This window comes from Lissotriton vulgaris, unplaced genomic scaffold (genome assembly GCF_964263255.1).
Source record: "Lissotriton vulgaris unplaced genomic scaffold, aLisVul1.2 SCAFFOLD_1446, whole genome shotgun sequence".
NCBI classification, from domain to species: domain Eukaryota; kingdom Metazoa; phylum Chordata; class Amphibia; order Caudata; family Salamandridae; genus Lissotriton; species Lissotriton vulgaris.
In genome coordinates this window covers 443311-469521 of record NW_028250880.1, presented here as the reverse complement: position 1 = coordinate 469521, position 26211 = coordinate 443311, and the positions used below count along the sequence as shown (strand labels likewise).

At 48.1% G+C, this 26211-nt stretch overlaps 1 protein-coding gene across 1 annotated transcript in view; it reads right to left on the bottom strand.

Moving 5' to 3' along the window:
• Positions 1-11867: 11867 nt before the first annotated feature.
• Positions 11868-26211, bottom strand: part of LOC147663085 (collagen alpha-1(XII) chain-like) — a 223334-nt gene continuing 208990 nt past the window's right edge. The window contains exon 5 of the mRNA XM_086950689.1: positions 11868-14017. Coding sequence (XP_086806815.1) covers positions 13407-14017 — 611 coding nt within the window. The 3' untranslated portion in view covers positions 11868-13406. The remainder of the gene's footprint in view (positions 14018-26211) is intronic.

Genomic DNA, 26211 nt, shown 5'->3' with positions numbered 1-26211 from the left:
ACCGGTGCCAAAGTTATTCCAAATAGAATTTTGAGATTTAACATTGAAAAAAATCCTAACTATAACTACCTACTGGCGACCGCCAGTAGGTAATATATATATATATATATATATATATATATATATATATATATATATATGCACTGAAAAAACCATAGGTTTCACACCAGTTATATTTAGGAATTAGCATTTAAAAAACCTATTAAATTCACTGAAAACACCATAGTTTTCACACCAGTTATAGTTACCTGGGAATTTTACTGACATAAAACCATTGAAATTCCCGCGTTATAGGTAGTTGGACTCACTATAACTTGCGCGCCTGCAATGCACTGCTGATGATGCCACATATTACATTACTCATGACATGGTCAGTGACATCACTCATGACATCACATGACCAAATCCCACAATCCCATGGGACTACATGATCAAGGCACACAATCCCATGGAGCTACATGATTACAGATTACAGATTACGTGTCTTTCTCCCCTGAGGCGGAAGCCGGGGGCATCTCTCTCCTATCCCTCATTGCCTACTATTCTGCCATGATTTCGAGTGCTTTTTAAAAACTGTACATATTTTAGCTGGTCATTTTTAATAATTGTGATACTGCTTACTTGATTGATCCGACGAGATTACTTCGTCGTAGGGTTCCTGATACTGGGCTCTCACCCCCGGCGCAGCCTATTGCAGCGCTGACGCCGGCTGGGAGAACGCTAAACCGCCATCTTGGGGGGAGGCAGGGTGGCGGTCCAGCTCTTGGACGCCTCCCGCCCTCCCTTGCTACTTAAGGTGTGTTTGGCTTAGCATTAGACAGATTACGTGTCTTTCTCCCCTGAGGCGGAAGCCGGGGGCATCTCTCTCCTATCCCTCATTGCCTACTATTCTGCCGTGATTTCGAGTGCTTTTTAAAAACTGTGCATATTTTAGCTGGTCATTTTTAATAATTGTGATACTGCTTACTTGATTGATCCGACGAGATTACTTTGTCGTAGGGTTCCTGATACTGGGCTCTCACCCCCGGCGCAGCCTATTGCAGCGCTGACGCCGGCTGGGAGAACGCTAAACCGCCATCTTGGGGGGAGGCAGGGTAGCGCACCAGCTCTTGGACGCCTCCCGTCCTCCCTTGCTACTTAAAGTGTGTTTGGCTTAACATTAGACAGATTACGTGTCTTTCTCCCCTGAGGCGGAAGCCGGGGGCATCTCTCTCCTATCCCTCATTGCCTACTATTCTGCCGTGATTTCGAGTGCTTTTTAAAAACTGTACATATTTTAGCTGGTCATTTTTAATAATTGTGATACTGCTTACTTGATTGATCCGACGAGATTACTTCGTCGTAGGGTTCCTGATACTGGGCTCTCACCCCCGGCGCAGCCTATTGCAGCGCTGACGCCGGCTGGGAGAACGCTAAACCGCCATCTTGGGGGAAGGCAGGGTAGTGCTCCAGCTCTTGGACCCTGCAAGGATTAACTTTGTCCCAATTAGTTAAGGACCCAACACACATAGCTGGGCATACCCTTGATCTTATATTCACGAATCACCCTGGTGTTACCTCTCTTTCTGCCCTGCCCCTTACTTGGTCTGACCATTTTCTCCTTCCTTTTGGAATTACTATCCCTCCCCTTCCCCTTCCTTCCTCTCTCAATAGAGAAAATGGACGAAAATGGTCTAAAGTTACCTGTGACACCATTGACCCTTGTTTCTTTTATCAGTTCAATCCTTATGTAGATTTTAATGAGGAAGTTGTCAGATATAATTCCGCTCTCATCTCCGCACTGGATGTTATTTCCCCTCCTTGGTTCCCCCACGTTGCGAGAGGAAAAGAGTCGATGCAAACAGCTTGAACGTAAATGGCGGCAGTCTTATGATCCCGAGGCCAAAACAGTATATAAGTCTGCCTTGAATAAATTTCAAAAACTAAAACGGTCCACGATGAGAAGCTACTTCTCACAGCTAATTAAAATGGCTGAGAATTCTACCAAAACACTCTTCAAGATAGTGAAGGATTTTGTGAATCCCCCTGCCATGAAGACCCAGAGCTCTCCCACTCAGGCCCTATGCAATGGGCTTTCTGATTTCTTTCAGGATAAAATTATCAAGCTTTCTTCTTCATTTGAACCAGCTTTATCACGCCCCTGGACTGCTGAGCCAGACTCCCAGCAATGCTCGTTTAATTTTTTTGAAGAGCTCACGCTTGATACAGCCACGAAACTAATCAGTCAGGTTAAATCAGGGTCACCACTGGATCCAGTCCCCGCCAAAGTGATAGGAAATCTTGCCCTAGTTTTAATTTGTCCTCTCCTTTCCATATGGAATTCCTCCTTAACCCAGGGTCAGTTCCCTTCAGTGTGGAAACAGGCTATGCTGCTCCCCATCCTAAAAAAGCCAGATGCGGATCCCACACAATTCTGTAACTATCGCCCGATATCCCTTCTTCCTAAACCTGCTAAGATCCTAGAAAAGGTTGTTCCGAGGCAATTGGCCTATTATTTAGAAACTAACCAGCTGCTGCACGACTCCCAGTCGGGATTTAGAACCGGCTTCAGCACTGAGACTGCACTGCTGGAGGTATCGGAGACAATTCGAGAGTGTGTGGACAGGGGTGAGGAGGCCATGTTGGTCCTCCTCGACCTGTCCGCTGCTTTCGATACGGTGTCCCATGATATACTACTGGTTCGTCTGCAGCAGCTGGGTATTGGAGGCACTGTACTGAACTGGATTAAATCTTTCCTCACAGGGAGGACTCAGAAGGTACTTCTTCGACCCTTTGAATCAGAGGACAAACCGCTCCTGTGTGGTGTGCCCCAGGGCTCGGCCTTGAGCCCTCTTTTGTTTAATGTTTAACTAGGCCCGCTTGCCAGGGTAGTTGAGTCATGGGGGTCAGGGTGGTCTCTTACGCTGATGATACTCAGCTTGTTTTTTCTTTTAGAGACCACTCTGACTCTCACTTTTCCAACTTTTGCAACTGCCTTGGCAACATCTGCTCTTGGATGGCTTCCAACCACCTGGTTTTGAATACTGACAAAACGGAGGTTCTTTTCTTTAGCCAAAAATCTGCCCCTCCCGCCACCCTGTGGTGGCCTACCGTTCTGAACCCCCCTCCAAATCCAGTCCAGTCAGCTCGCAATCTGGGCTTCCTATTTGATAACTCCATGTCCTGTAAAGCCCAGGTCAATAAAGTTACTTCTGCCTGCTTCGCCAAACTGCACATGATCAGGAAAATCTTTCCCTATCTCCCTTTGGACTCTCTCAAGACTATTGTCCATGCTCTTATCACAGCACATTTAGACTATGCCAACAGTCTTTATGCCGGCGCCCCCCTCTACCTTATTGAAATGTTACAAGTTGTTCAGAATGCGGCTGCCAGACTTATCGGAAATATCCCTGTTCGTAACTCTGTAGCAGCTTATTGGAAAGAACTGCACTGGCTCCCCATCTCCCGTCGCATCCAGTTTAAAGTTCTGATCCTTGCCTTTCGTGCCATTAACAGATTAGGCCCTGCTTATTTGAGTAAAAGACTCAAACTATCTGTATCTGTCAGATCATTGAGATCAAACAGCCTACGTCTCTTGGTGGCACCCAGATTTCGTCGCGCCAGGAGTGGGGGCAGAACGTTCGGAGTGGCTGCTGCCAAGTTTTGGAACAGCCTCCCTCTGGACCTTAGGTTCATTGAGTCAGAGCAAGTATTCCGTCGAAAACTCAAGACCTGGCTGTTTACTAGTCCTTAAAACAACTTTCTTTTGGGGATGTACTCCGTAGCTCCGTGTTATGATTGACACATACTCGGTAGCTCCGTTTCATGATTGACATGTACTCTGTAGCGCCGGGACACCCCCTTTGGGGGTAGCTGCGCGCTTTATAAGCTTCTTAAATAATAATAATAAATAATACATGACCAAGACCCACAATCCCATGGAACTGCAAGACCCACAATCCAATGGAACTGCATGAACAAGGTCCACAATCCCATGAACCTGCATGACTAAGGCCCACAATCCCATGGAACTACAATTCCAAAACCCACAATCCCATGGAACAGCATGAGCAAGGCACACAATCCCATGGAAGGCCCACAATCCCCTGTAGCTACATGACAAAGGCCCACAATCCCATGGAGCTACATGTCCAAGGCCTACAATCCCATGGAACTACAAGACCAAAGCCTACAATCCCATGGAAATGCATGACCAAGGCCCACAATCGAATGGAACTACGTGACCAAGGCCCACAATCCCTTGGAGCTACCTGATCAAGACCAACAATCCCACGGAACTGTAAAACCCACAATCCCATGGATCTGCATGACCAAGGCCCAAAATCCCATGGAACTGCATGACCAAGGCCCACAATTCCATGGAACTACATGACCAAGCCCACAATCTCATGCAACAGTAAAACGTACAATCCCATGGAACTGCATGACCTAATCCCAAAATCCCATGGGACTACTTGACCAAGGTCCACAATCCCATGGAACGGCATGACCAAGGTCCACAATAACATGGAAATGCATGACTAGGGCTCACAATCCCATGGAACTACATGTCCAAAACCCACAATCCCATGGAACAGCATGACCAAGGACCTCAATCCCATTGAGCTACATGACAATGGCCCACAATCCCATGGAGCTACATGACCAAGGCCCACAATCCCATGGAGCTACATGACCAAGGCCTAAAATCCCATGGAACTACAAGACCAAAGCCTGCAATCCCATGGAACTACATGGCCAAGGTTCACAATCCCATGGAGCTACATGATCAAGACCCACAATCCCATAGTACTGCAAGACCCACAATCCCATGGAACTGCATGACCAAGCATCACAATCCCATGGAACTAAATGACCAAGCCCACAATCCCATGCAACAGTAAGACCTACAATCCCATGGAACTGCATGACCAAGACCCACAATCCCATGGGACTACATGACCAAGATCCACAATCCTATGGAACTGCAAGACCCACAATCCAATGTAATGTAATGAATGTGTAATGTATGTGTTCTTGTAAAGCGCACTGCTGCCCTGAGGCGTCGTGGCGCTGTAGACCGCTGGGGAACCCGTCCTGGCTATCCCTGTGAGATGGTCCCTACTGGGTATCTCCAAGGTGAAACCAGGCATTCCCGGCGAATGTGGGGGGCCGTTGTAGAGATGAGGCAAGCTAATGCCCAGAGTTGCCGAGTGTGATCCCTGGTTAGAGTAGGCACCGAGGCGAGAATTATCGAGTCCGCTGACCCTGGTCCACGACCCTGCCGCGTCGGGAATTGAACCCTGGTCCCGGGCCGTTCTCAGCTTCCGGGTCTGCCACCTCTAACCAGTGAGCCACACCACTCCACCATGGAACTGCATGACCAAGGTCCACAATCCCATGGAACTGCATCACTAAGGCCCACAATCCCACAGAACTACATGTCCAAAATCCACAATCCCATGGAACAGCATGACCAAGGCCCAAAATCCCATGGAGCTACATGTCAAAGACCCACAATCCCATGGAGCTACAATACCAAGGCCCATAATCCCATGGAGCTATACGACCAAGGCTCACAATCCCATGGAACTACATGACCAAGGCCTACAATCCCATGGAACTTCAAGACTAAATCCTCCAATCCCATGGAAATGCATGACCAAGGCCCACAATCGAATGGAACTATGTGACCAATGCCCACAATCCCTTGGAGCTACATGATCAAGACCAACAATCCCACGGAACTGCATGACCAAGGCCAACAATCCCATGGATCTGCATGACCAAGGCCCACAATCCCATGGAACTGCATGACGAAAGACCACAATCCCATGCAACAGTTGAACCTACAATCCCATCGGACTACTTGACCAAGGCCCACAATCCCATAAAGCTACATGTCCAAGGCCCATAATCCCATGGAGCTCCATGACCAAGGCTCACAATCCCATGGAACTACATGACCAAATCCTACAATCCCATGGAACTACAAGACCAAATCCTACAATCCCACGGAACTACAAGACCAAATCCCCAAATCCCATGCAACAGTAAAACCTACAATCCCATCGGACTACTTGACCAAGGCCCACAATCCAATGGAGCTACATGTCGAAGGCCCATAATTCCATGGAACTGCATGACCAAGGCCCACAATCGAATGGAACTACGTGACCAATGCCCACAATCTCATGGAACTGCATGACCAAGGCCCACAATCCAATGGAACTACATGACCAAGGACCGCAAACCCATGGAAATACATGACCAAATCCTACAATCCCATGGAACTACAAGACCAAATCCAACAATCGCACGGAACTGTAAAACCCACAATCCAATGGAACTGCATGACCAAGGCCCATAATCCCATGGAACTGCATGACTAAGGCCCACAATCCCATGGAACTACATGTCCAAAACCCACAATCTCATGGAACGGCATGACCAAGGCCCACAATCCAATGGAGCTATATGTCAAAGGCCCACAATCCCATGAAGATACATGACAAAGGCCCACAATTCCATGAAGATACATGACCAAGGCCCATTATCCCATGGAGCTACATGACCAAGGATCACAATCCCATGGAACTACATGACCAAGGCCCACAATCGAATGGAACTACATGATCAAGACCAACAATTCCATGGAGCTACATGATCAAGACCAACAATCCCACGGAACTGTAAAACCCACAATCCCATGGAACTGCATGTCCAAGTCCCACAATCCCATGGATCTGCATGACCAAGGCCCACAATCCCATGGAAATGCACGACCAAGGCCCACAATCCCATGGAACTGCATGACCAAGGCCCAGAATCCCATTGAACTCCATGACCAAGGCCTACAATCCCATGGAACTCCATGACCAAGGCCTACAATCCCATGGAACTCCATGACCAAGGCCCAGAATCCCATGGAGCTCCATGACCAAGGCCTACAATACCATGGAACTCCATGACCAAGGCCTACAATCCCATGGAACTCCATGACCAAGGCCTACAATCCCATGGAACTGCATGACCAAGGTCCATAATCCCATGGAACTGCATGACTAAGGTCCATAATCCCATGGAACTACTTGACCAAATCCCAAAATCTCATGGAACATTAAAACCTACAATCCCATGGGACTACTTGACCAAGGCCCACAATCCCATGGAACTGCATGACCAAGGCCCAGAATCCCATGGAACTCCATGACCAAGGCCCACAATCCCATGGAACTGCATGACCAAGGCACAGAATCCCATGGAACTCCATGACCAAGGCCAACAATCCCATGGAACTCCATGACCAAGGCCTACAATCCCATGGAACTCCATGACCAAGGCCCAGAATCCCATGGAACTCCATGACCAAGGCCCACAATCCCATGGAACTGCATGACCAAGGTCCATAATCCCATGGCACTGCATGACTAAGGCCCACAATCCCATGGAACTGCATGACCAAGGCACAGAATCCCATGGAACTCCATGACCAAGGCCAACAATCCCATGGAACTCCATGACCAAGGCCTACAATCCCATGGAACTCCATGACCAAGGCCCAGAATCCCATGGAACTCCATGACCAAGGCCCACAATCCCATGGAACTGCATGACCAAGGTCCATAATCCCATGGCACTGCATGACCAAGGCACCCAATCCCATGGAACTGCATGACCAAGGCCCAGAATCCCATGGAACTCCATGACCAAGGTCTACAATCCTATGGAACTCCATGACCAAGGCCCAGAATCCCATGGAACTGCCTGACCAAGGCCCACACTCCCATGGAACTGCATGACCAAAGCACAGAATCCCATGGAACTACTTGACCAAATCCCAAAATCTCATGGAACATTAAAACCTACAATCCCATGGGACTACTTGACCAAGGCCCACAATCCCATGGAACTGCATGACCAAGGCCCAGAATCCCATGGAACTCCATGACCAAGGCCCAGAATCCCATGGAACTGCCTGACCAAGGCCCACACTCCCATGGAGCTGCCTGACTAAAGCCTACAATTCCATGGAGAATGCGAAGAGTGAATAAAATGTCACCAGAGAAAACTCGTACATCTCCAGATAGTTACCCACTCCCTGTGAAGTGACATAAAACATGTAAAGAAGAAAATAAATGCATGAGAACTTTAGATGCATGTAAATAACCATAGGTATTACCAATTCAGATTAAACATGGACACTTGAAGGTTTTGCTTAATTCTTTATTAAACACCCTTCAGCTGGCGCATATTTAGAAATAGACACTGAAATGCAACAAAGCAGAAATATAGGTGGATTGCAAAACAATATAAAATGGCAGGAGTGCAAAAATGGGAGTGGGAAACTCAAAGGTAATATACAAAGAAGTAGAATACGCTACCAATCAGGAAACAAGACATAACAGGGTGGTAAAATTGTTCGGCCTCCAGATAGGCCCTTTTTTACAAAGGCACTTAAAATCCTAAATTGGGTCATTTTATTCTATTTCAATTTCTCAGTCGGTGGAGTAAGGAGGGGGCATTATCTGCTGATAAACAACAGGGAACACAAATCAGGAGATGCAGTTGATGAGTCAGAAGATTCTGGTTTCGGATTGGACAATCTCTATTAGGGTCATAGGTAGGGTGCCAAGTTAGGTTGTTCTGACCATGTTTCACTTTCTATTCTCTGTGCTGACATTAGGGATGGGCGTAGCTCCATGCAGCCTAGTCACACTTTTTTACCTAAAATTTCCAAAGGATTATGCAAAATTACACACACCTGTAAGACCCCCTTTGTGACTACACAATCTTGGGCGAGGCTCACCCTATCCCATGAGCAACACACTCTCGGCATTTTGGTTTGTCACTCAGCGGCCAAGGAGGGGGTCTTGTGAGTCCTTTGTACTGCTTGTAGAGGGAGGCGCCAAGATTGACAATCCGGTGAGCGCACACCCGAACCAAGATGCATCGGGGGCCTTTCAAGACACACGTGATTGGGGCGCAGGCGTGGCCTAACAGCCCACAGGTAGTGGGAACTGAGAAGGCACGGGGCATGGATATTACAATATGACAGCCCATGGCACATCCGTGCTATTTTTGCCTTTGACCAGGAGAAATCCTGGTACTTCCAATTTACCCATTTTACCATTTTTCGACAGTAGAGGTGGTCTTTTCTCAAGGGACCTGAAACGTGAACATTGCTTGTTCCATGGGGACACCTTGGTTTGTATTAGGAGTTTAGAGACCCAAGTTGGACTTCTTACACTCAAGTATGGAGAGTGCAGACCTTTGATGCCATCAAGCACACACTCTCTCCTGCCTGCTGAGGTCCACTCTTCTGTGACAGCTGCTGCTGTTCAGTAGTCTCCCCTACACACTTGAGGCGATGTCTCAGTGTCACTCCGGTCCATTCCCTGTGATGGGCCGATGGTGGAACCCAAGAGCCGCCTGATTCCATTGTTTCCCTCATCTTGAGAGGGTTGTCATTGACTCCTGACTCTTCTAATCTGCCACTGAGCCCCCACACTTGAATGTCCATTCAGGGCCTGGGGACAGATGCACAAGAGGTGTTTATACCTCCCTCAGAGTCAATGAGACGCTTTCTTTCTTTATACACAATGTTCTTTTTACGATGAACTCTTTGCCTTCACCAATGTGCAGACTTTCAGGGTAGATGTTCTTCAAATGTGTCAGAACATGTATGAACCATCTGTAGAGTCACCAATATACGCCACAAGGGCATGGGTGGTGTAGCTGCAGCCGTTGAACAGCAGGGGGCATGTTCTACCGGCCGTGGGATCGGTCGCTGATGTTTGATGTAACGAATGCAGGAAGACATTGGAAAATAGAATATTTAGACACATCTCATGTTTAAACACTTGATTAAGGCATACTGGAACATGAGATGAAGACATGCTGGGACATGAGATGAAAGCATGCTGGCACGTGAGATGAAGGCATGCTGGGACATGAGATGAAGGCATGCTGGGACATGAGATGAAGGCATGCTGGGACGTGAGGTGAAGATGTGCTGGGACATGAGATGAAGGCATGCTGGGACATGAGATGAAGGCCTGCTGGGACATGAGAAGAAAGCATGTTTGGACATGAGATGAATGCATGCTGGGACATGAGATGAAGGCACACTGGGACGTGAGATGAAGGCATGCTGGGACATGAGATGAAGGCATGCTGGAACGTGAGATGAAGGCATGCTGGGACATGAGATGAAGGCATACTGAGACATGAGATGAAAGCATGCTGGGACAGGAGATGAAGACATGCTGGGACATGAGATGAAGGCATGCTGGGACATTAGATGAAGGCATGCTGGGACATGAGATGAAGGCATGCTGGGACATGAGATGAAGGCATGCTGGGACATGAGATTAAGTTATGCTGGGACATGAGATGAAGGCACACTGGGACATGAGATGAAGGCATGCTGGGACATGAGATGAAGGCATGCTGGGGCACGAGATGAAAGCATTCTGGGATGTGAGATGAAGGCATGCTGGGACATGAGATGAAGGCATGCTGGGACATAAGATGAAAGCATGCTGGGACATGAGATAGGCATGCTGGGAAATTAGATGAAGGCATGCTGGGACATGAGATGAAGGCATGCTGGGACATGAGATGAAGACATGCAGGGACGTAAGATGAAGGCATGCTGGGACATGAGATGAAAGCATGCTGGGACTTGTGATGAAGGCATGCTGGGACATGAGATTAAGGCATGCTGTAATGAAGACATGCTGGGACATGAGATGAAGGCATGCTGGGACATGAGATGAAGGCATGCTGGGACATGAGATGGAGGCATGCTGGGACATGAGATGGAGGCATGCTGGGACATGAGATAAAGGCATGCTGGGACATGAGAAGAAAGCATGTTTGGACATGAGATGAAGGCATGCTGGGGCATGAGATGAAGGCACACTGGGACGTGAGATGAAGGCATGCTGGGACATGAGATGAAGGCATGCTGGGACGTGAGATGAAGGCATGCTGGGACATGAAATGAAGGCATGCTGGGACATGAGATGAAGGCACACTGGGACATGAGATGAAGACATGCTGGGACATGAGATAAAGGCATGCTGGGACATGAGATTAAGGCATGCTGGGACATGAGATGAAGGCATGCTGAGACATGAGATGAAGGCATGCTGGGACATGAGATGAAGGCATGCTGGGACATGAGATGAAGGCATGCTGAGACATGAGATGAAGGCATGCTGGGACATGAGATGAAAGCATGCTGGGACATGAGATAGGCATGCTGGGAAATTAGATGAAGGCATGCTGGGACATGAGATGAAGACATGCAGGGACGTAAGATGAAGGCATGCTGGGACATGAGATGAAGGCACACTGGGACATGAGATGAAGGCATGCTGGGACATGAGATGAAGGCATGCTGGGACATAAGATTAAGGCATGCTGGGACATGAGATGAAAGCATGCTGGGACATGAGATGAAGGCATGCTGGGACATGAGATTAAGGCATGCTATAATGAAGGCATGCTGGGACATGAGATGAAGGCATGCTGGGACATGAGATGAAGGCATGCCGGGACGTGAGATGAAGGTATGCTGGCACACGAGATGAAGGCATGCTGGGACATGAGATGAAGGCATGCCAGGAAGTGAGATGAAGGCATGCTGGGACATGAGATGAAAGCATGCTAGGACATGAGATGAAACCATGCTGGGAAATAAGATAGGCATAATGGGAAATGAGATGAAAGCATGCTGGGACATGAGATGAAGGCATGCTGGGACATGAGATGAAGGCATGCTGGGACATGAGATGAAGGCGTGCTGGGACATGAGATGAAGGCATGCTGGGACATGAGATGAAGGCATGCTGGGACATGAGATGAAGGCATGCTGGGACATGAGATGAAGGCATGCTGGGACGTGAGATGAAAGCATGCTGGGTTATGAGATAAAGGGAAGTGCTGATTCTCTCTTCTAGAAGATAAATGTAGTCTTACATAGATTCCCATCCTAAAGTCTAATCCTAAACCCTTTAATGTTCTTCAGTGTCCCTGAAATTTTAAATAGGCGCCAAGATCCCTTTTAAAAGACACACACGCACATTGTTTTTTAATCACTATGGATGATTGCAGTTATTGTGGCTGTGGATGCTGTTTATTTATGCCATCCATACCCCGGTTATTGGTCGTTTCTTCGATGGATGCACCTTTTAGCTATTCATCTGTAGATGTAGCATAACATCTGGGGCCACCTCTGATATTCGTCATTTCTTTAACAGCTCATACAGCATTATGTTACATACATAAAGTTCTCTGACGGACAAAGTGACTCTTGGACCTTATTCTTATTTCGATCGTACTACGTATGAAACCTTTTCTTCTTTTCTGTCTCAGAATTTATCGACCATAAAGATAGTAAGGCTGACCCCTTGCCTCGTGGGGTCGAAATTCCGTCATATATCCATATTCTTTCTTCTACTGACCAGCTGAACAGATAGGTGGGGAGACTTAGCTTCTCATTGATTTTGCTCCTCTTTTGTGTACCTTTCCATAGTCTTGCCCAATATGACATTTGCTAGCCATTACTTTCCAATGTCTACACTTAATGTTGAAAATATAATTAAAACAATGCATGAGTTGCAGATAACCGAACCATTTATTATCTGAACGGGTTACTAACTCCAAAAAGTTATCCTTTAATAACAACTACCACACAATTACTTCTCTTTGTTTCATGTGGAGGAAGTGTCATTTTATTGTATAGATTTGGTTTGTACGGTACTTTTTTAGATATGGTAATGTTTTTATGTTATGCTATCTTTTAGACACAACGATCTGTCACCTTGTACATATTAATTAGATTATGTATTTGTAAAATACTATTTTCCATTTTTTGGGTTTTGCACATTTCCTGTAAGTTTCTTTGTGGGTTGTCTGATATTATCTATGTCCTTTTTTATGTTGTTTGTTGTGTTATTGTTGTTTTCTCCTGTCTATAATGTTACAGCCCTGACGAAGTTCCCTCTAGCAAAATCGGGAATGAAACATGTTGGCTGTGTGTCAGTTTTAAAAGATTGATTGAATAAAAAGAAATAATCTTGGAACAGATGTTGACGCCTGTGTTTTGACTTCACAAGTGCACCGTTTGTATTCTCTTGTGAGTGGGGCAGTGAGAGACAACTGCCTTCCATTATTCCTTCTGGCACCACCACCTGCCTCCTTTCCCACTGCCGGAAGTAGGAGGGTGGGATTTCCGGCGGTGGAGAAAGTGAAAGACACCCAAGGGAGACTAGTGTGATTTACCCTTCTCCCTGCGCCTCGTCATGAAAGGGTAAATATTAGCTGTGAAATGTGTTCAATGACTTTTGTTCTAAACTACAGAGCTGTACCTGGACACCCACCTTGTGTCCCTTGAAAGAAGCGGGAGTGTCTCCCTTTTATACCAGCAGGTTGTGTTGTATTGTTTTCAGTTTGTACTGGACCCTGAGGCAGATGGACTCTGTCGGCTCCGGCAGGATTTGCTGAAACTCTTCATAGTAATTCCTTGTGAACACGTGGGCCGCAGCCGGGGGGCTGGCGATGGCCTCCAGCTGAGTGCGGCTCGCATCCCACCCACCAACAGCAAAGACCTCCACCCCAGCGCGCCGGAGCTCTAGGGCCGGACCTGTGACATCATCCTCTGACCCCAAAGCTGAGAAGAGGACCAGGACCCTGGGCACGTGGGCTCTGGCCCCCCCGCTCTCGACCAGCACCTCCTCTCTGACGAAGGAGAGGGCTCGACCAGTATTAGCACGACGGTCCCTCAGTTCCAAGGTCCGCAGAGAGTCAAACAGGACACTGACGTTGTGGGAGTCGCTGAAGGGGACCATTATCCGGGCATCACCGCTGAACTGGACCAGGCTGAACCGCACCGAGTCCCGGGACACGTGGAAGCTTCTCTCCACCTCCACGAAGGGCCTCAGGAGGTGGGGGCTCAAAATCTCAGCAATAAAAAAAGTATGGACTAAAAGCACCACATCTGCCTTTATATCCATCTGACCAGAGCATTCTGTGGAAAGAAAAACAGAGACATGTCAGAGAAGAGCAGACAACATGTGCAAAGGAAGACAGGGATGAGGCTGGGGGAGCCGGGATTCTGCCTCACAAAATATCAACCTGTGAAAACAGTCACTGCACAACCTGTGCGCATGAATACAATAAATACACGCAGCATCCACACTGCGCTGTTACAAATACACAACAGTATCCACACTGCGCTGTTACAAATACACACCAGCATCCACACTGCACTGTTACCAAATACACACCAGCATCCACACTGCGCTGTTAACAAATACACATCAGCATCCACACTGCGTTGTTACAAATACACACCAGTATCCACACTGCACTGTTACCAAATACACACCAGCATCCACACTGCGCTGTTACCAAATACACAACAGCATACACACTGCGCTGTTACCAAATACACACCAGTATCCACACTGCACTGTTACCAAATCCACACCAGCATCCACACTGCGCTGTTACAAATACACACCAGTATCCACACTGCACTGTTACCAAATACACACCAGCATCCACACTGCACTGTTACCAAATACACAACAGCATCCATGCTGAGCTGTTAACAAATACACAACAGCATCCACACTGCGCTATTATAAATACACACCAGTATCCACACTGCACTGTTACCAAATACACAACAGCATCCACACTGCGCTGTTACAAATACACACCAGCATCCACACTGCGCTGTTACAAATACACACCAGTATCCACACTGCACTGTTACCAAATACACAACAGCATCCACACTGCGCTGTTACAAATACACACCAGCATCCACACTGTGCTGTTACAAATACACACCAGTATCCACACTGCACTGTTACCAAATACACAACAGCATCCACACTGCGCTGTTAACAAATACACATCAGCATCCACACTGCGCTGTTACAAATACACACCAGTATCCACACTGCACTGTTACCAAATGCAACACCAGCATCCATGCTGAGCGGTTAACAAATACACACCAGCATCCACACTGCGCTGTTACAAATACACACCAGTATCCACACTGCACTGCTACCAAATACACAACAGCATCCACACTGCGCTGTTACAAATACACACCAGTATCCACACTGCACTGTAACCAAATACACATCAGCATCCACTGCGCTGTTACAAATACACACCAGTATCCACACTGCACTGTTACCAAATACATAACAACATCCATACTGCGCTGTTACAAATACACACCAGCATCCACACTGCGCTGTTACAAATACACGCCAGCATCCGCACTGCGCTATTACCAAATACACGCCAGCATCCACACTGCGCTGTTACAAATACACGCCAGCATCCACACTGCGCTGTTACAAATACACACCAGCATCCACACTGAGCTGTACCCAAATACACACCACCATCCACACTGCGCTGTACCCAAATACACACCTGCATGCACACTGCGCTGTACCCAAATACACACCAGCATCCACACTGCACTGTTACCAAATACACACCAGCATCCACACTGCGCTGTACCCAAATACACATCAGCATCTGTACTGCGCTGTTACAAAAACACGCCAGCATCCACACTGCGCTGTTACAAATACACACCAGCATCCACACTGTACTGTAATAAATACACACCAGCATCCAAACTGCACTGTTACAAATACACGCCAGCATCCACACTGCGCAGTTACAAATACACACCAGCATCCACACTGCACTGTTACCAAATACACACCAGCATCCACACTGCACTGTTACCAAATACACGTCAGCATCCACACTGCAGTTTACCCAAATACACACCAGCATCCACACTGCGCAGTTACAAATACACACCAGCATCCACACTGCACTGTTACCAAATACACACCAGCATCCACACTGCGCTATGCCAAATACACACCAGTATCCACACTGCGCTGTACCCAAATACACGCCAGCATCCACACTGCGCTGTTACAAATACACACAAGCATCCACACTGCGCTGTACCCAAATACACACCACCATCCACACTGCGCTGTACCCAAATACACACCTGCATGCACACTGCGCTGTACCCAAATACACACCAGCATCCACACTGTGCTGTACCCAAATACACACCAGCATCCACACTGCGCTGTACCCAAATACACACCAGCATCTGTACTGCGCTGTTACAAAAACACACCAGCATCCACACTGCGCTGTTACCAAATACCCAAATACACACCTGCATGCACACTGCGCTGTACCCAAATACACACCAGCATCCACACTGTGCTGTACCCAAATACACACCAGCATCCACACTGCGCTGTACCCAAATACACACCAGCATCTGTACTGCGCTGTTACAAATACACACCAGCATCCACACTGCGCTGTTACAAATACACGCCAGCATCCGCACTGCGCTATTACCAAATACACGCCAGCATCCACACTGCGCTGTTACAAATACACGCCAGCATCCACACTGCGCTGTTACAAATACACACCAGCATCCACACTGAGCATCCACACTGAGCTGTACCCAAATACACACCACCATCCACACTGAGCTGTACCCAAACCCACACTGCGCTGTTACAAATACACACCAGCATCCACACTGAGCTGTACCCAAAGTACACACCAGCATCCACACTGCACTGTTACCAAATACACGCCAGCATCCACACTGCAGTGTACCCAAATACAGACCAGCATCCACACTGCTCAGTTACAAATACACACCAGCATCCACACTGCACTGTTACCAAATACGCACCAGCATCCACACTGCGCTATACCAAATACACGCCAGTATCCACACTGCGCTGTACCCAAATACACACCAGCATCTGTACTGCGCTGTTACAAAAACACCCACACTGCGCTGTTACAAATACACACCAGCATCCACACTGCGCTGTAATAAATACACACCAGCATCCACACTGCACTGTTACAAATACATGCCAGCATCCACACTGCGCAGTTACAAATACACACCAGCATCCACACTGCACTGTTACCAAATACACACCAGCATCCACACTGCACTGTTACCAAATACACGCCAGCATCCACAATGCAGTTTACCCAAATACACACCAGCATCCACACTGCGCAGTTACAAATACACACCAGCATCCACACTGCACTGTTACCAAATACACACCAGCATCCACACTGCACCATGCCAAATACACGCCAGTATCCACACTGCGCTCTACCCTGTACCCAAATACACACCAGCATCCACACTGCGCTGTACCCAAATACACACCAGCATCTGTACTGCGCTGTTACAAAAACACGCCAGCATCCACACTGCGCTGTTACAAATACACACCAGCATCCACACTGCGCTGTAATAAATATACACCAGCATCCACACTGCACTGTTACAAATACACGCCAGCATCCACACTGCGCAGTTACAAATACACACCAGCATCCACACTGCACTGTTACCAAATACACACCAGCATCCACACTGCACTGTTACCAAATACACGCCAGAATCCACACTGCAGTGTACCCAAATACACACCAGCAACCACACTGCTCAGTTACAAATACACACCAGCATCCACACTGCACTGTTACCAAATACACACCAGCATCCACACTTCGCTATGCCAAATACACGCCAGTATCCACACTGCGCTGTACCCAAATACACACCAGCATCCTTTCTGCGCTGTTACCAAAAACACACCAGCATCCACACTGCGCTGTTACAAATACACACCAGCATCCACACTGCGCAGTAATAAATACACACCAGCATCCACACTGCGCTGTTACAACAAAACACCAGCATCCACACTGCGCTGTACCCAAATACACACCAGCATCCATGCTGCGCTGTACTCAGATACACACTAGCATCAACACTGGGCTGTACCCAAATACACACCAGTATCCACACTGCGCTGTTACAAATACACGCCAGCATCCACACTGCACTGTACCCAAATACACACCAGCATCCGTACTGCGCTGTACCAAAATACACACCTGCATGCACACTGCGCTGTACCCAAATACACACCAGCATCCACACTGTGCTGTACCCAAATACACACCAGCATCTGTACTGCGCTGTTACAAAAACATGCCAGCATCCACACTGAGCTGTTACAAATACACACCAGCATCCACACTGCGCTGTAATAAATACACACCAGCATCCACACTGCACTGTTACAAATACACGCCAGCATCCACACTGCGCAGTTACAAATACACACCAGCATCCACACTGCACTGTTACCAAATACACACCAGCATCCACACTGCACTGTTACCAAATACACGCCAGCATCCACACTGCAGTTTACCCAAATACACACCAGCATCCACACTGCGCAGTTACAAATACACACCAGCATCCACACTGCACTGTTACCAAATACACACCAGCATCCACACTGCGCTATGCCAAATACACGCCAGTATCCACACTGCGCTGTACCCAAATACACGCCAGCATCCACACTGCGCTGTTACAAATACACACCAGCATCCACACTGCGCTGTACCCAAATACACACCAGCATCCACACTGTGCTGTACCCAAATACACACCAGCATCCACACTGCGCTGTACCCAAATACACACCAGCATCCACACTGCGCTGTTACAAAAACACACCAGCATCCACACTGCGCTGTTATAAATACACACCAGCATCCACACTGCGCTGTAATAAATACACACCAGCATCCACACTGCACTGTTACAAATACACGCCAGCATCCATACTGCGCAGTTACAAATACACACCAGCATCCACACTGCACTGTTACCAAATACACACCAGCATCCACACTGCACTGTTACCAAATACACGCCAGCATCCACACTGCAGTGTACCGAAATACACACCAGCATCCACACTGCTCAGTTACAAATACACACCAGCATCCACACTGCACTGTTACGAAATACACACCAGCATCCACACTGTGCTATGCCAAATACACGCCAGTATCCACACTGCGCTGTACCCAAATACACACCAGCATCCTTTCTGCGCTGTTACCAAATACACACAAGCATCCACACTGCACTGTTACCAAATACACACCAGCATCCATACTGCGCTGTTAAAAATACACACCAGCATCCACACTGCACTGTTACCAAATACGCACCAGCATCCACACTGCGCTATACCAAATACACGCCAGTATCCACACTGCGCTGTACCCAAATACACACCAGCATCTGTATTGCGCTGTTACAAAAACACGCCAGCATCCACACTGCGCTGTTACAAATACACGCCAGCATCCACACTGCGCTGTACCCAAATACACACCAGCATCTGTACTGCGCTGTTACAAAAACATGCCAGCATCCACACTGCGCTGTTACAAATACACACCAGCATCCACACTGCGCTGTAATAAATACACACCAGCATCCACACTGCACTGTTACAAATACACGCCAGCATCCACACTGCGCAGTTACAAATACACACCAGCATCCACACTGCACTGTTACCAAATACACACCAGCATCCACACTGCACTGTTACCAAATACACGCCAGCATCCACACTGCAGTTTACCCAAATACACACCAGCATCCACACTGCGCCGTTACAAATACACACCAGCATCCACACTGCACTGTTACCAAATACACACCAGCATCCACACTGCGCTATGCCAAATACACACCAGTATCCACACTGCGCTGTACCCAAATACACGCCAGCATCCACACTGTGCTGTTACAAATACACACCAGCATCCACACTGCGCTGTACCCAAATACACACCACCATCCACACTGCGCTGTACCCAAATACACACCAGCATCCACACTGTGCTGTACCCAAATACACACCAGCATCCACACTGCGCTGTACCCAAATACACACCAGCATCCACACTGCGCTGTTACAAAAACACACCAGCATCCACACTGCGCTGTTACAAATACACACCAGCATCCACACTGCGCTGTAATAAATACACACCAGCATCCACACTGCACTGTTACAAATACACGCCAGCATCCATACTGCGCAGTTACAAATACACACCAGCATCCACACTGCACTGTTACCAAATACACACCAGCATCCACACTGCACTGTTACCAAATACACGCCAGCATCCACACTGCAGTGTACCAAAATACACACCAGCATCCACACTGCTCAGTTACAAATACACACCAGCATCCACACTGCACTGTTACCAAATACACACCAGCATCCACACTGCGCTATGCCAAATACACGACAGTATCCACACTGCGCTGTACCCAAATACACACCAGCATCCTTTCTGCGCTGTTACCAAATACACACAAACATTCACTCTGCACTGTTACCAAATACACACCAGAATCCATACTGTGCTGTTAAAAATACACACCAGCATCCACACTGCACTGTTACCAAATACGCACCAGCATCCACACTGCGCTATACCAAATACACGCCAGTATCCACACTGCGCTGTACCCAAATACACACCAGCATCTGTATTGCGCTGTTACAAAAACACGCCAGCATCCACACTGCGCTGTTACAAATACACGCCAGCATCCACACTGCGCTATTACCAAATACATGCCAGCATCCACACTGCACTGTCACCAAATACACGCCAACATCCACACTGCGCTGTTCCCAAATACACACCAGCATCCACACTGCGCTGTTACAAATACACGCCAGCATCCACACTGCGCTGTACCCAAATACACACCAGCATCCACACTGCGCTGTACCCAAATACAAACCAGCATCCACACTGCGCTGTACCCAAATACACACCTGCATGCACACTGTGCTGTACCCAAATACACACCAGCATCCACACTGTGCTGTACCCAAATACACAACAGCATCCACACTGCGCTGTACCCAAATACACACCAGCATCCACACTGCGCTGTACCCAAATACACACCAGCATCTGTACTGCGCTGTTACAAAAACACGCCAGCATCCACACTGCGCTGTTACAAATACACACCAGCATCCACACTGCGCTGTAATAAATACACACCAGCATCCACACTACGCTGTTACAAATACAGGCCAGCATCCACACTGCACTATTACCAAATACACGCCAGTATCCACAATGTGCTGATACCAAATACACACCAGCATCCACACTGCGCTGTACCCAAATACACGTCAGCATCCACACTGCGCTCTACCCAAGTACACATCAGGATCCACACTGTGCTGTGCCCAAATACACACCAGCATCCACACTGCGCTGTACCCAAATACACGCCAGCATCCACACTTCGCTGTACCCAAATACACATCAGCATCCACACTGCGCTGTACCCAAATACACGCCACCATCCACACTGCGCTGTACCCAAATACACACCAGCAACCACACTGCGCTGTACCTAAATACACACCAGCATCTGTACTGCACTGTTACAAAAGCATGCCAGCATTCACACTGCGCTGTTACAAATATACGCCAGCATCCACACTGCAGTTTACCCAAATACACACCAGCATCCACACTGCGCAGTTACAAATACACACCAGCATCCACACTGCACTGTTACCAAATACACACCAGCATCCACACTGCGCTATGCCAAATACACGCCAGTATCCACACTGCGCTGTACCCAAATACACGCCAGCATCCACACTGCGCTGTTACAAATACACACCAGCATCCACACTGCGCTGTACCCAAATACACACCAGCATCCACACTGTGCTGTACCCAAATACACACCAGCATCCACACTGCGCTGTACCCAAATACACACCAGCATCCACACTGCGCTGTTACAAAAACACACCAGCATCCACACTGCGCTGTTATAAATACACACCAGCATCCACACTGCGCTGTAATAAATACACACCAGCATCCACACTGCACTGTTACAAATACACGCCAGCATCCATACTGCGCAGTTACAAATACACACCAGCATCCACACTGCACTGTTACCAAATACACACCAGCATCCACACTGCACTGTTACCAAATACACGCCAGCATCCACACTGCAGTGTACCGAAATACACACCAGCATCCACACTGCTCAGTTACAAATACACACCAGCATCCACACTGCACTGTTACGAAATACACACCAGCATCGACACTGTGCTATGCCAAATACACGCCAGTATCCACACTGCGCTGTACCCAAATACACACCAGCATCCTTTCTGCGCTGTTACCAAATACACACAAGCATCCACACTGCACTGTTACCAAATACACACCAGCATCCATACTGCGCTGTTAAAAATACACACCAGCATCCACACTGCACTGTTACCAAATACGCACCAGCATCCACACTGCGCTATACCAAATACACGCCAGTATCCACACTGCGCTGTACCCAAATACACACCAGCATCTGTATTGCGCTGTTACAAAAACACGCCAGCATCCACACTGCGCTGTTACAAATACACGCCAGCATCCACACTGCGCTGTACCCAAATACACACCAGCATCTGTACTGCGCTGTTACAAAAACATGCCAGCATCCACACTGCGCTGTTACAAATACACACCAGCATCCACACTGCGCTGTAATAAATACACACCAGCATCCACACTGCACTGTTACAAATACACGCCAGCATCCACACTGCGCAGTTACAAATACACACCAGCATCCACACTGCACTGTTACCAAATACACACCAGCATCCACACTGCACTGTTACCAAATACACGCCAGCATCCACACTGCAGTTTACCCAAATACACACCAGCATCCACACTGCGCCGTTACAAATACACACCAGCATCCACACTGCACTGTTACCAAATACACACCAGCATCCACACTGCGCTATGCCAAATACACACCAGTATCCACACTGCGCTGTACCCAAATACACGCCAGCATCCACACTGTGCTGTTACAAATACACACCAGCATCCACACTGCGCTGTACCCAAATACACACCACCATCCACACTGCGCTGTACCCAAATACACACCAGCATCCACACTGTGCTGTACCCAAATACACACCAGCATCCACACTGCGCTGTACCCAAATACACACCAGCATCCACACTGCGCTGTTACAAAAACACACCAGCATCCACACTGCGCTGTTACAAATACACACCAGCATCCACACTGCGCTGTAATAAATACACACCAGCATCCACACTGCACTGTTACAAATACACGCCAGCATCCATACTGCGCAGTTACAAATACACACCAGCATCCACACTGCACTGTTACCAAATACACACCAGCATCCACACTGCACTGTTACCAAATACACGCCAGCATCCACACTGCAGTGTACCAAAATACACACCAGCATCCACACTGCTCAGTTACAAATACACACCAGCATCCACACTGCACTGTTACCAAATACACACCAGCATCCACACTGCGCTATGCCAAATACACGACAGTATCCACACTGCGCTGTACCCAAATACACACCAGCATCCTTTCTGCGCTGTTACCAAATACACACAAACATTCACTCTGCACTGTTACCAAATACACACCAGAATCCATACTGTGCTGTTAAAAATACACACCAGCATCCACACTGCACTGTTACCAAATACGCACCAGCATCCACACTGCGCTATACCAAATACACGCCAGTATCCACACTGCGCTGTACCCAAATACACACCAGCATCTGTATTGCGCTGTTACAAAAACACGCCAGCATCCACACTGCGCTGTTACAAATACACGCCAGCATCCACACTGCGCTATTACCAAATACATGCCAGCATCCACACTGCACTGTCACCAAATACACGCCAACATCCACACTGCGCTGTTCCCAAATACACACCAGCATCCACACTGCGCTGTTACAAATACACGCCAGCATCCACACTGCGCTGTACCCAAATACACACCAGCATCCACACTGCGCTGTACCCAAATACAAACCAGCATCCACACTGCGCTGTACCCAAATACACACCTGCATGCACACTGTGCTGTACCCAAATACACACCAGCATCCACACTGTGCTGTACCCAAATACACAACAGCATCCACACTGCGCTGTACCCAAATACACACCAGCATCCACACTGCGCTGTACCCAAATACACACCAGCATCTGTACTGCGCTGTTACAAAAACACGCCAGCATCCACACTGCGCTGTTACAAATACACACCAGCATCCACACTGCGCTGTAATAAATACACACCAGCATCCACACTGCGCTGTTACAAATACAGGCCAGCATCCACACTGCACTATTACCAAATACACGCCAGTATCCACAATGTGCTGATACCAAATACACACCAGCATCCACACTGCGCTGTACCCAAATACACGTCAGCATCCACACTGCGCTCTACCCAAGTACACATCAGGATCCACACTGTGCTGTGCCCAAATACACACCAGCATCCACACTGCGCTGTACCCAAATACACGCCAGCATCCACACTTCGCTGTACCCAAATACACATCAGCATCCACACTGCGCTGTACCCAAATACACGCCACCATCCACACTGCGCTGTACCCAAATACACACCAGCAACCACACTGCGCTGTACCTAAATACACACCAGCATCTGTACTGCACTGTTACAAAAGCCTGCCAGCATTCACACTGCGCTGTTACAAATATACGCCAGCATCCACACTGCACTGTTACCAAATACACGCCAGTATCCACACTGTGCTGATACCAATTACACACCAGCATCCACACTGCGCTGTACCCAAATACACACCAGCATCCACACTGCGCTGTAACCAAATACACACCAGCATCCACACTGCGCTGTAATAAATACACACCAGCATCCACACTGCACTGTTACAAATACACGCCAGCATCCACACTGCGCTGTACCCAAATACACACCAGCATCCGTACTGCGCTGTACCAAAATACACATCAGCATCCACACTGTGCTGTACCCTAATACACACCAGCATCCACACTGCGCTGTACCCAAATACACACCTGCATGCACACTGCGCTGTACCCAAATACACACCAGCATCCACACTGTGCTGTACCCAAATACACACCAGCATCCACACTGCGCTGTACCCAAATATACACCAGCATCTGTACTGCGCTGTTACAAAAACATGCCAGCATCCACACTGCGCTGTTACAAATACACACCAGCATCCACACTGCGCTGTAATAAATACACACCAGCATCCACACTGCACTGTTACAAATACACGCCAGCATCCACACTGCGCAGTTACAAATACACACCAGCATCCACACTGCACTGTTACCAAATACACACCAGCATCCACACTGCACTACTACCAAATACACGCCAGCATCCACACTGCAGTTTACCCAAATACACACCAGCATCCACACTGCGCAGTTACAAATACACACCAGCATCCACACTGCACTGTTACCAAATACACACCAGCATCCACACTGCGCTATGCCAAATACACGCCAGTATCCACACTGCGCTGTACCCAAATACACGCCAGCATCCACACTGCGCTGTTACAAATACACACCAGCATCCACACTGCGCTGTACCCAAATACACACCACCATCCACACTGCGCTGTACCCAAATACACACCAGCATCCACACTGCACTGTTACAAATACACGCCAGCATCCATACTGCGCAGTTACAAATACACACCAGCATCCACACTGCACTGTTACCAAATACACACCAGCATCCACACTGCACTGTTACCAAATACACGCCAGCATCCACACTGCAGTGTACCCAAATACACACCAGCATCCACACTGCTCAGTTACAAATACACACCAGCATCCACACTGCACTGTTACCAAATACACACCAGCATCCACACTGCGCTATGCCAAATACACGCCAGTATCCACACTGCGCTGTACCCAAATACACACCAGCATCCTTTCTGCGCTGTTACCAAATACACACAAGCATCCACACTGCACTGTTACCAAATACACACCAGCATCCATACTGCGCTGTTAAAAATACACACCAGCATCCACACTGCACTGTTACCAAATACGCACCAGCATCCACACTGCGCTATACCAAATACACGCCAGTATCCACACTGCGCTGTACCCAAATACACACCAGCATCCGTATTGCGCTGTTACAAAAACACGCCAGCATCCACACTGCGCTGTTACAAATACACGCCAGCATCCACACTGCGCTATTACCAAATACACGCCAGCATCCACACTGCACTGTCACCAAATACACGCCAACATCCA